This window comes from Manacus vitellinus, unplaced genomic scaffold (assembly GCF_001715985.3).
Source record: "Manacus vitellinus isolate BGI_N305 unplaced genomic scaffold, ASM171598v3 scaffold_15_pilon, whole genome shotgun sequence".
Lineage (NCBI taxonomy): Eukaryota > Metazoa > Chordata > Aves > Passeriformes > Pipridae > Manacus > Manacus vitellinus.
This window is the reverse complement of record NW_021939122.1, coordinates 10,867,632-10,876,817: the sequence shown is the minus strand read 5'-3', so window position 1 is coordinate 10,876,817 and position 9,186 is coordinate 10,867,632. Positions and strand designations below refer to the sequence as shown.

Below are 9,186 nucleotides of genomic sequence, written 5' to 3'. Positions count from 1 at the left end.
GAGAGCCTGCCTCCGCCAGGCCCTATGCCTGTGCCCAGGTGATGCTCCCTCCTTGCCCAAGAGACCCAGCGCTCGCCCCACACTGTCAGACCCAGTGCTGGCCCCTCTGGCAGCCCACCCTGCCACAGCCCCCTTGACCAGAGCTGCTCTTCCTGCTGCCCAGCTTTTCCCTATGCCAGCCCTCAGCTGTGCCTGTACCCCTCACCTCCCGCCCCCGGGCAGCTGGAGCCCCCAGCATGGTCTTTGACCTCTGCTCCGTGTCCCTGCATGGGGCACCATGAGCTTTTGGACTGGCACCAGTGGGGAGTCAGGGTGAACTGTGCCCAAACGTCCTTTGCATAGTGGGCTTCCCGGCCCCTCCAAGCACCCATGGCTTGCTCGCTGTCATCTCCTAGTTACTGCTTAACTTTCCTTGGCACGAGCAGGCATCACTGCACTTTGCAATCTGGGGCAAAAGTGTCATGGGGAGGAGGGCAGCCTTGCTTCAGGGTTTCTTCCTGGTCTGGCCCATACTGGGTGCTGGGGTGCCATTAGGAACCCTCTGGCTCAGTACTGGCACAGGGGCAGGGCAGCAGAGGACACAGATGCATCCTGCCAAAGAAGATAAAAAGCAGGAGCTAGCAAGTTTCTCACAGGGTCTGATGTGGGGAGGGAGGTTTGGGGGCTTCATAGGTAGACTTGGGCTTTCCAGCTCAGACTTCAAGTGTTGCCTTGGGGTCCTCCACCAGTTCCTGGGTGCACGTGCAGGATCCAACCAGGTTAGATCTGCAGTATCCTTCACAGATGGCAGGATCTGCTTCTGTAGAGCATTGCTCCCTTCCAGCCCAGGGCATCCCACTGAGGCTGCCAGAGCTCAATGCACATCAGGAGCAAGGGTGTTGACATCTCAGCTCTGGGTGCCACTGCACCATGGGGCCACCCTGTACACACTTGCCTGGCCACAGGCTCCCACCACAGCACCTGTATCCTGCAGCCCCGCTGACCTCAGTCCCTCAGGGGTAAGGATGGCAAGGTAGTATCCCTCACTGCAGGTGTAAATACAAGCCCTGCCCCTGCTCTGAAGACATGGGCCCATCCTGCCCTCACCCTCCACTGCATCAGCCCTGTTTTAAGAGCCCGTTTTCCCCCACATCCCTTTTTTCCCTCCCCATTACTGCCAGATCTGTCCTCATCCCACCACTAATCACAGCCACAGGCTCCTTGCCCTACACTTTTGGCCACAGTGGGGTGTGTGCGTTGGATGAGGCACCCACAGTTTAAGCCTACAGTGTCCACATGGCTGGGGGTTGGACCCAGCTACCCCCAGACATCTCCCCCAGTGGGGACAGCAAGATGCCATCTCTGGGGACAGCTATCTGCCCTGGTCTGGGGGAACCGGTGGCCTGCATCTTGCCCATAGTGCTGGCATAGGGCACCCCAGCTTCTGGAAGGAGACTGGGGTAGTCCCCATACAGGCTGGCACTCTGGGGGGCCCTTGTCCCTCCTTTGTCCCCCTTTTGTCCCTCCAGGACACCTCTATGCTGCTCAGCTGCTGCTGCCCCATTCCCACAGCATGACTGCACTGCCCCCATTGCTCCCCAGGGAATATGCCCATCACCTTGGTGTCCAGACAGGCCCTGAGCTGCCTGTTTGCTCTGGCTTGGGGACAGGGCCATTTCCCAGTTGCCCTGTACCTTGTGCTTGCTGAGATTTCTACTTTCCATGGTGTGCCAAGGAGCTGGCCATGCTCTGGCTGGGAACCAGCAGCCTGAGGTGAGCCAGCATCATCCTGGGAGCACAGCAAGCCCTGTGCATTCACCCTCTGCCAGGGCACCAGGGACATGAGGAGATCCCTCTCTGTCTTCCCCACATTGGCCAGGTCCCATGCTCAGAAATAAGTGCTCGGGACAGCCTCAAACCGAAAAGTCATTTTATTGGTACCATACATGACTCATAAATGGCACAAACTATGGAGGGGAGGAAGAAAAAAAACCCAAAAAAACAAAAGCAAAAAAAAAAAACCCAAAAATCAACCAACCAACCAACCAAAAAAACAAAAAAACAAACAAACAAAAAAAAAGAAACAAAAAGGCATTACAGTGTGCCTGGGGCAGCGAGGGCTCCACACCCTCCACGGCAGCCCTGTGGCATGGCGCGGAGAATTGTACCTTAATTGCAACTCATTCAGAGCCCTGCTCCCTTCCTGCCACACCAGGCTCCCACCCTGGGATCCTATCCCCACCTGCAAAGGGGCTGTGGGGACCCCTGTGCCTGCAGCTGTGGGTCTGACCGGCCAAGCCCTCTGCCTCCGGTCTGCCCATGGAAGGGCCCAGGAGCCGACACAGGCATCTCTCCAGATATTTTCAGCTTGACCAGGGCTGACTCAAAGGACTCCCATCTCCCTGCCCAGCCCCAGGGACAGCAGAAGGAGGGGACACACAGGTTGCCCCCCATCCTGTCTCAGCAACCCCCTGCACTCTCAGCTGTGAGTGGGCAAGGTACAGGGTCCCACAGCATCCCTGGTGCAGCCAGAGCACCCGGGCAGGGACAGCCCCTCAGCGACACCTGCCAACCCCCCGCCCCATGGGGCAGTGGGACATGGACTGTGGGATCCCTGGCAAGGAGCTGGGGGGGCCAGTGGAGACAATGAGGTGCACCACCCTATCCCCCAAACTTCAGGGCTGCTATGCCTGCCCTGGGCTTCTTTACACATGCAGACAGACACACAGACCTCTCACACACACACTCTCACACACACATACCCCCCCCACTAGGGCAGTCCCCCCACCCTGGCCACCCCCATGGCAGCACTTGCTGCAACCCCACCTTGGGACATGCCAGGGGGCCCCCACGGGCAGCCCAGACTCCCATCTCACCCCAAAACCTCCCTCCAAGGCTGCTGGGGTGAACTGGTTAGCACAAACACCCTCCCCCGGCACCTCCCATCTTCTCCTTGGAAGAAGCCTTGGAAGGGTTTATTTTTTTCTTTTTTTTTTTTTTAAACCAAAAAAAAACCCCAAAATTATTATTTTTCTCATCGTTTCCCCTAACATCAATGGAGGCACCTGCTCTAGTGATAACACATTGAAAGAACAGTATCGTACACACTGTCTACAGCGCGGAAATGTACAAGCACGAGGTACACGAACCCGAGGGGGGGAGTGGGAACAACAGCACACAAGATTTACATTGAGGAGGGAGGCAGGGGGCTGATCCCCCCAACCCCTGGAGGGATTAGAAAGGAAGTCTGCAAAGTCTCTCCTTGGTTTGAAGCTCTCTGAACTGGATATAAAATGAGACTTCCAAGAGAAGAAGCCTGTACAAAAGTCAGGACAGGGTGAGAGGGCTCAGGACAGGGAGGGGGGAACCGGCAAGGGGGCTGAGGGGGGCTTTTCCCATTTTTTTTCTTTTTTTTTAAACTTACAATTTTAATAATATTATTTTTTTTCTTAAAAAAAGACAAAAGTAGGAGGTACCAGGAGCCAGAGTTTGCAAAGGGGCCCCAGGCAGACTCACGCAGGGTGGAGGGAAACACAGGGGCTGCAGGCAGGGAGCAAGGGCACTGGCTGCTCCAGCAGAGCTGCAGGTCCTCTGTGTCCCCCTAGGCCCCCCACCACACATTTCCTATATACAGAGTCCCCCCATGGCCACACTGCGCTTTCGCTCCGGGGAGCGAGGGGAAGGGGAGGGTGCAGGAGAGCGGGGAAATATGATGGGGCCCTATCCTCAACACCACCCCAGCGCTGCAGGATCTGACCCCAGCCGGAGGAGGCTCTGTGGCAGAACCTGAGGTATGAGGACAGCTTTCCATCACTGTCTCCCCCACCCAGCCCCAGTTTGGACTGGGGATATGCAACCCTGCTGCAGGTGGCTGCTCAGGAAACACCAGCCATAGGACCCAGGGAGGAGGAGGGTCTCGGGGCTGTGCCAAACCCCAACACGTGGCATCTGGTAATGCCAGCTGCTGCCAACACCTCCCTCCTAATTCCCCCCACTCAGCAGGGAGGGGTTGGGCACATCGGGGCGGGGATGAGAAGCTCTCTGGGCAAGAAGCAGGGAGGAAGAGAGAAGGGGGAATAACGAAGCTATGGCCCCGGAATCCCACCCCTGCCCTGGGGTCCATTGCAGAGGCAGGCATGGGGGTGCGGGGAGGTGGCGGGGGGAGAGGGCTGGGGGCTGCCTGCCTGGCATGCATCCCAGGCCATGCACCCCATCATCCGCGTGGCGCCGGCGTGCCCCCGGGACCTTGCCGCTTCCCAGTCACTCTCCGTTGCAAATGTACAGGTAGATTGGTTGGGACTGAGTCCACGGGGCGGTGGGGGAGCCGTTACTGCGACGCCTGTGACGTGGGGTTCTCTGACTTGCTCTCCTGGCTGGAGGGCGGTTTGCTGTTCCAGGGGCTGTTGGCCCCCAGCGCCGGTGAGTTGTTGAAGCTGTCCTCGTCGTCGATGCCGTTGGCGGCGTCAAACTGTGTGTTCTCCAGCCGGGTGATGAGCCGCTCGTCCTCGTCCCCAAACTCCCCCCCCATCAGCGTGGGCTCGCCTACCACCATCACATCCTGAAAGGGGAGACGGTCCCGAAACATAATCGAGGTGGGGGGAGCCTGGGCCGCCAATCTCACCCTCAACACTGCAGCCCCTTTCCCCAGCTGCAGGGCCACTTCCTCGTCTCCACCACAGGTCCCAAGCTCGGGCACTGTGTGGAACAACACATCCTCACTCCCTTGCAGGAGCACAAAGGAGCTAAGGAAGGCTGCTGGGACACCCATTGCTTCTTCTTCCCATCACATGGAAAGAGACGGGGGTGCTTGGACAGGCAGTCCCTGGGGGTCTCCCCTTAGCAACTCCCAGGGGCTGGGGCAGAGAACCCTCCCTTCCATCCCCGGGGGGGAAGAGAGAATGGAAACGGGATGCTTACAGGTACCTGACTGGACAGGGCAAAGGTGCTGGCTGGGCTCTTCTTTTTGCTGTTGCTGTTGTTGGTGTTTCCCCCGCCGGAGCTCATGGTGCTGCCCCCTGACATCTTCCTTTTCCGGCGCTTGCTGGGCTGCTGCCGTGCTGGCTCCGCTGGTGGAGGATAGAGAGACATACATGGTCAGTACCAAACCCTTTTCAGCAAACCCCCACCTCTGCAAGGACCACATTACCCTCCAAGGCAGCATCACCACCCTACTCGCCTCCACAGCTCTGCTGTCCCCCCGGTGCAGGGGACAGGAGAAGCAACAGGAAAATTACCATCCCTGCTTTGCTTTCCACAAACAGCTGGCAGCCCCCAGGCAGGAAGCACTGGCTGCCCACAGCCCTGCTCTGCCCCAATGGGAAGGCTAACTAAGAAGGAAGCCAGCTGCCTGGCTTACCACCCCCAGCCTCACAAAATGAGGCCAAGAACAGCTCTGGGGCTGGGAGAAGTCTGTGCCAAGGGCAGGGCCTGAGCAGGAAGCCCCAGAGACCCAAAGGCAGCACAGCAGGCAGTGTGAGACTCACCAGGTGGAGCGACCATCCGCTGCCACTTCTGGAAGAGGCAAGTCTTGAGGCAGTCCCGGGGACTGAGGCTGTAGGTCTTGTGCCGTGACATGAGCTCCTGCATTGGTTCTAGGATTACACAGAGCTGCAGGGAGCAGACAGACATGGGGTTAGATCGCAATGCTCTAAGCCCCAGCAAAAACCCCTCTGTTAGGCAGCCATCTGCACTGCACCAACCCAAGCCACGCTGTGAGATTGTGGGATCCGGCAGACCCACTGCCCCACAATTCTCTGCAGCCCCCCTGCAAGACCCCTTTTTCAAAGTCTGCCTCGCTGTCTCCCCATAGCCCGGGGCAGCCAGGAGCTGCAACCCCTCCTTTTCTGGCATGCTTACTCGGAGGTAGTTGAGTGTGGAGTTTGAGAGCCCACAGCGTGTGATGTTCTTGGATAACTGGTCCAGCATCTGGGGATCCTGTGCCTAGGAGCAAGAGAGACAGATGGCTCAGCTGCATCCAGACTGGGAAGGGCCCTCATGTGCCCTGATCTGCAATGGGGGGACTGGGTTGAGGTCCCTCCAACCTGCACAGCACCCTGAGTAGCTCAGCAGCCCTGTGTCACTCGTGCCTGGGGGAGCTCCTGGAGCTGTACTCACATGCATGGCAAGGATGCTGCGGGGGATGAGCTCTCGATGCTGGCGGATGCTGAAATGCCACGTCTTTATCCTCATCATGTCATCAAACATGAACTCCAGGTAGAGCCGCCCCTCCACACACACCTGGGCAGGGCACAGGGTCAGGCACAGGCTGCTCCAGTCTCCCCCAGCCCAGATCCCCTGGGTGCCCATTGCTGCATACTGGACACCCTCCCAGTGGCTTGCCTCTGCCTCCCAGGAGACTCAGCACAAGCCAAACCCATGAGCCCAAAACGCATGGCCCTGTGGGACCACAGCCACCAAGAGGGCACACAAAAGGAAGATGTGAGGGGCAGCAGAAGCTGTAGGCACAGCCAGTACCTGGGTGAACATGGGCTTGCCGTGCTGAGTGACCATGGTGCACTGATCACAGTCCAGTGAAACGAAGTTGTTGTGGAAGGACTCCTTGGGGTGCTTGAGCACGTAGTAGAGCTCTGTGGCCCCCCCTTCAAAGATGCTGCGGAAGTAACGGGGAATCAAAGTCCGGCCGATCGCTGGAGCAGAAAGAAAATAAGGTCAGTAAACCTGGCACACCCAGGCACACCCAGATGTGCCTTGGGACATACATGAAGAGGTTTCTCTCGTCCCTGCTGGCTGAAGACCGCCAACCTCCAACACCCTGCCCACATCCCCCTGAGCACACAACTCTCTCCTGCCAGAGGGCAATGCCCTGAGGAAGGAGGGCTCAAGCTGGTACTCACTGTATCTCTTTGGTCCATCCTCCAAGCAGAAAGTGATTGTTAACATGGCGTCATCCTCAAAGAACTCCGTGGTGAAGGCGTCCCACCACAGATTGTCACATTCCTGAGGATAGTGGAGAGACACTTAGTTTATGGGGAGGAGAGATAGACAGACAGACAGACAGATAGCCATTGGCTGCCAGGCACAGCAGCAACGCACCCAGCCCATGGAGGGCTGCACTCCGATCTGAGTGCTTGGAGATGGGGTTAATAAGTCCTTATGGGACAAGGTGCTTGGGGACCTCCACAGTGGGACAGGACCCTGCGGCCAAGGGGATTCCTCCTATTGCCAAGGCAGCTCATGAGGGCAGGCAGCACAGAGGACCCCACCCTTAAAACACATCTAGAAGCATCCTCCAACCCCTGTCTGCCCCTTGCTGCCCCAGTTCTCTACCTCTGTCCAGTTCTGCAGCCGCTTGTTGAGCTCAAATATCCTGTAGTCGGTCTGGTTCCCGTACGGCGTGTGCCTCCTGCCCAGAGAGCACAGAAAGCCATCAGAGGGGAAGGCAGCCACAGGGTGGGGAGGGGTCCTGAGCCATGGTGGGGGTACACACAGCCTCTCCAGGGCTGGCAAGAGTCTGAGCAATCCCCCCACAAGTCCCAGTCAGCAGCGTGCTGGCCCTGCTCAGGCACACCCGCCATGGGCACAAGTTCCCCTCCCAGCTGGCTCCCCATCAGCTCCCCATGCTTACCCGATTCCAGGCTCCAGGTACGTCGGTGGGTACATAGGAGTAGGTCTAGGGGTGGAAAGAGATGCAGGGAGGTCAGTCCTAGTGGGGATCTCCCACCACAGCTCCCTTTTCCCTGGCTACAGCAGCAGGTGGTCAGGCTCGCTGGAGGTGAGACCTCACACACGGTGCAGGCTGCACCCTGGCTACCCACATGTGACAACCCCATGGGGCATCCCGTACCCCAAAACTGGGCTCTGATCTCACATCACTGGCTGCTTCACCCCTGGGACCTGGCCCACTGCTCCCTGGGGATGTGCCCAACTCCTCTGCAACTGGGACTGGTGCCAGGCAGGAGAAATTGGAGAAGAGGTTGCTGTGGGAGGAGCTGGGAGTGCTCCCTGTCCAGAGTCACCCCAGGGGCTTGGCCTGGAAAAGGGCTTGGAGAGCCCAGAGCTCAGGACCTAGGGGCTTCCTTCATTCCAAATATCACTCTTTTACAACCCAGTACCACCTGTGCCTGCTCCGACCCCTTCTCTGCCCCTGTGCTAACTGAACTCCAGCACCCCACTTTCTGCATGCTGCTGGGAAGCATAACAGAGATCCTGGAGTGCAGACTGCAGAGCATCCCTAACCTTGCAGACCCCTCCCAGGGCCCCAGCTCACCCCACATCTCGATCCAGCATGGTGCCCGGGTGGAAAGGGGGGAAGGCGTTGCCGTTCGGGGGCTCCTTTGGCGAGTACAGCTTGAATGACTTAGAGGAGCAGCCTGTAAAGAGAGGGGACACCAGTCAGTCAGGAGCACCCTGTGAGGAGAGACACCATGCTGCTGCTGTGAGGAGCAAGAAGGATGCAGGACCAGCCAAGACCCCATTACCACAGTCCCATCCCTCCACTGCTCCCCCCAATGTCAGCCAAGCACTTTCACTCTACACACAGATCCAGGTCTCCCCTGTGCAGGATGTGACTCACAGGGTCAGGGCTGAACTCAGGATCAGCAGCCAGAAGGGCCCGGCCCCATGCAAGGGGTTCACCACTGGTGCCCAGAGTTTGTCAGTTCTCAGCTGGCTGGGCTCTGGGGATGTGCCCAAGGGGGACAATCCAGCTGGTAAGCCAGAGGAGGGGCTAGCTGGACCCTATCCTCCCCATAGCCCTCCCTCACACACTGCTCCTAATCCCACCAACCGACCCGGGAATCACACGGGATCTTTTCGCTGACCTTTCTATCGTCATGGTGACGGGTGAATAATCACCCGGAGGCATGGATGGCAGGTCCCCAGGCAGCCACCATCTGCCGCTCAGGCAGACCAGTGGCCACCCAGCTCCAGGCGGACAGAGATTCCACACGCCAGCCCCCAGCTGTGATCAAAACACCCCAAAGCCTCATGCCCACTGCAACACCAGGGTGAAGGACAAGGAGCCCATGGAGGGCCGTGGGGTGTGATGGGGTCTGCAATGGAGCACACAACGTGTGCAAAGCAGCACACATCCCTGAAAGCAACCTGGAGACACCTCTCCCCCAGCCTGCCAATGGAAGACAGGGATGCCTGTTGAATCCAGCCATGCTGGGCACAGCCAGACCCATCCAGGCTCCCAAGAGGCGGCAGGGGACTCCCACATTCGCTAGCCCCCTCCCACTGCAGGGG

The 9,186-nt window shown here is 58.6% G+C and overlaps 1 protein-coding gene across 3 annotated transcripts in view; it reads right to left on the bottom strand.

The window, feature by feature from the left end:
• Nucleotides 1-1,892: 1,892 nt before the first annotated feature.
• The window catches only part of LDB1 (LIM domain binding 1), a 29,068-nt gene continuing 21,774 nt past the window's right edge, over nucleotides 1,893-9,186 (bottom strand). Inside the window, exons 2-11 of one of the 3 annotated variants that reach the window (XM_008934053.3) lie at nucleotides 8,207-8,309; nucleotides 7,565-7,609; nucleotides 7,267-7,342; nucleotides 6,834-6,936; nucleotides 6,454-6,626; nucleotides 6,094-6,216; nucleotides 5,836-5,919; nucleotides 5,463-5,586; nucleotides 4,903-5,045; nucleotides 1,893-4,537 (exon numbers count right to left, since the gene is read on the bottom strand). In XM_008934053.3, the coding sequence (XP_008932301.1) occupies nucleotides 4,307-4,537; nucleotides 4,903-5,045; nucleotides 5,463-5,586; nucleotides 5,836-5,919; nucleotides 6,094-6,216; nucleotides 6,454-6,626; nucleotides 6,834-6,936; nucleotides 7,267-7,342; nucleotides 7,565-7,609; nucleotides 8,207-8,226 (1,122 nt within the window). In that variant the 5' untranslated portion in view covers nucleotides 8,227-8,309 and the 3' untranslated portion in view covers nucleotides 1,893-4,306. Of the gene's footprint in view, nucleotides 4,538-4,896; nucleotides 5,046-5,462; nucleotides 5,587-5,835; nucleotides 5,920-6,093; nucleotides 6,217-6,453; nucleotides 6,627-6,833; nucleotides 6,937-7,266; nucleotides 7,343-7,564; nucleotides 7,610-8,206; nucleotides 8,310-9,186 lie in introns of those variants that run through there. The other 2 variants (XM_018069236.2, XM_018069235.1) reach the window with 2 other exon arrangements.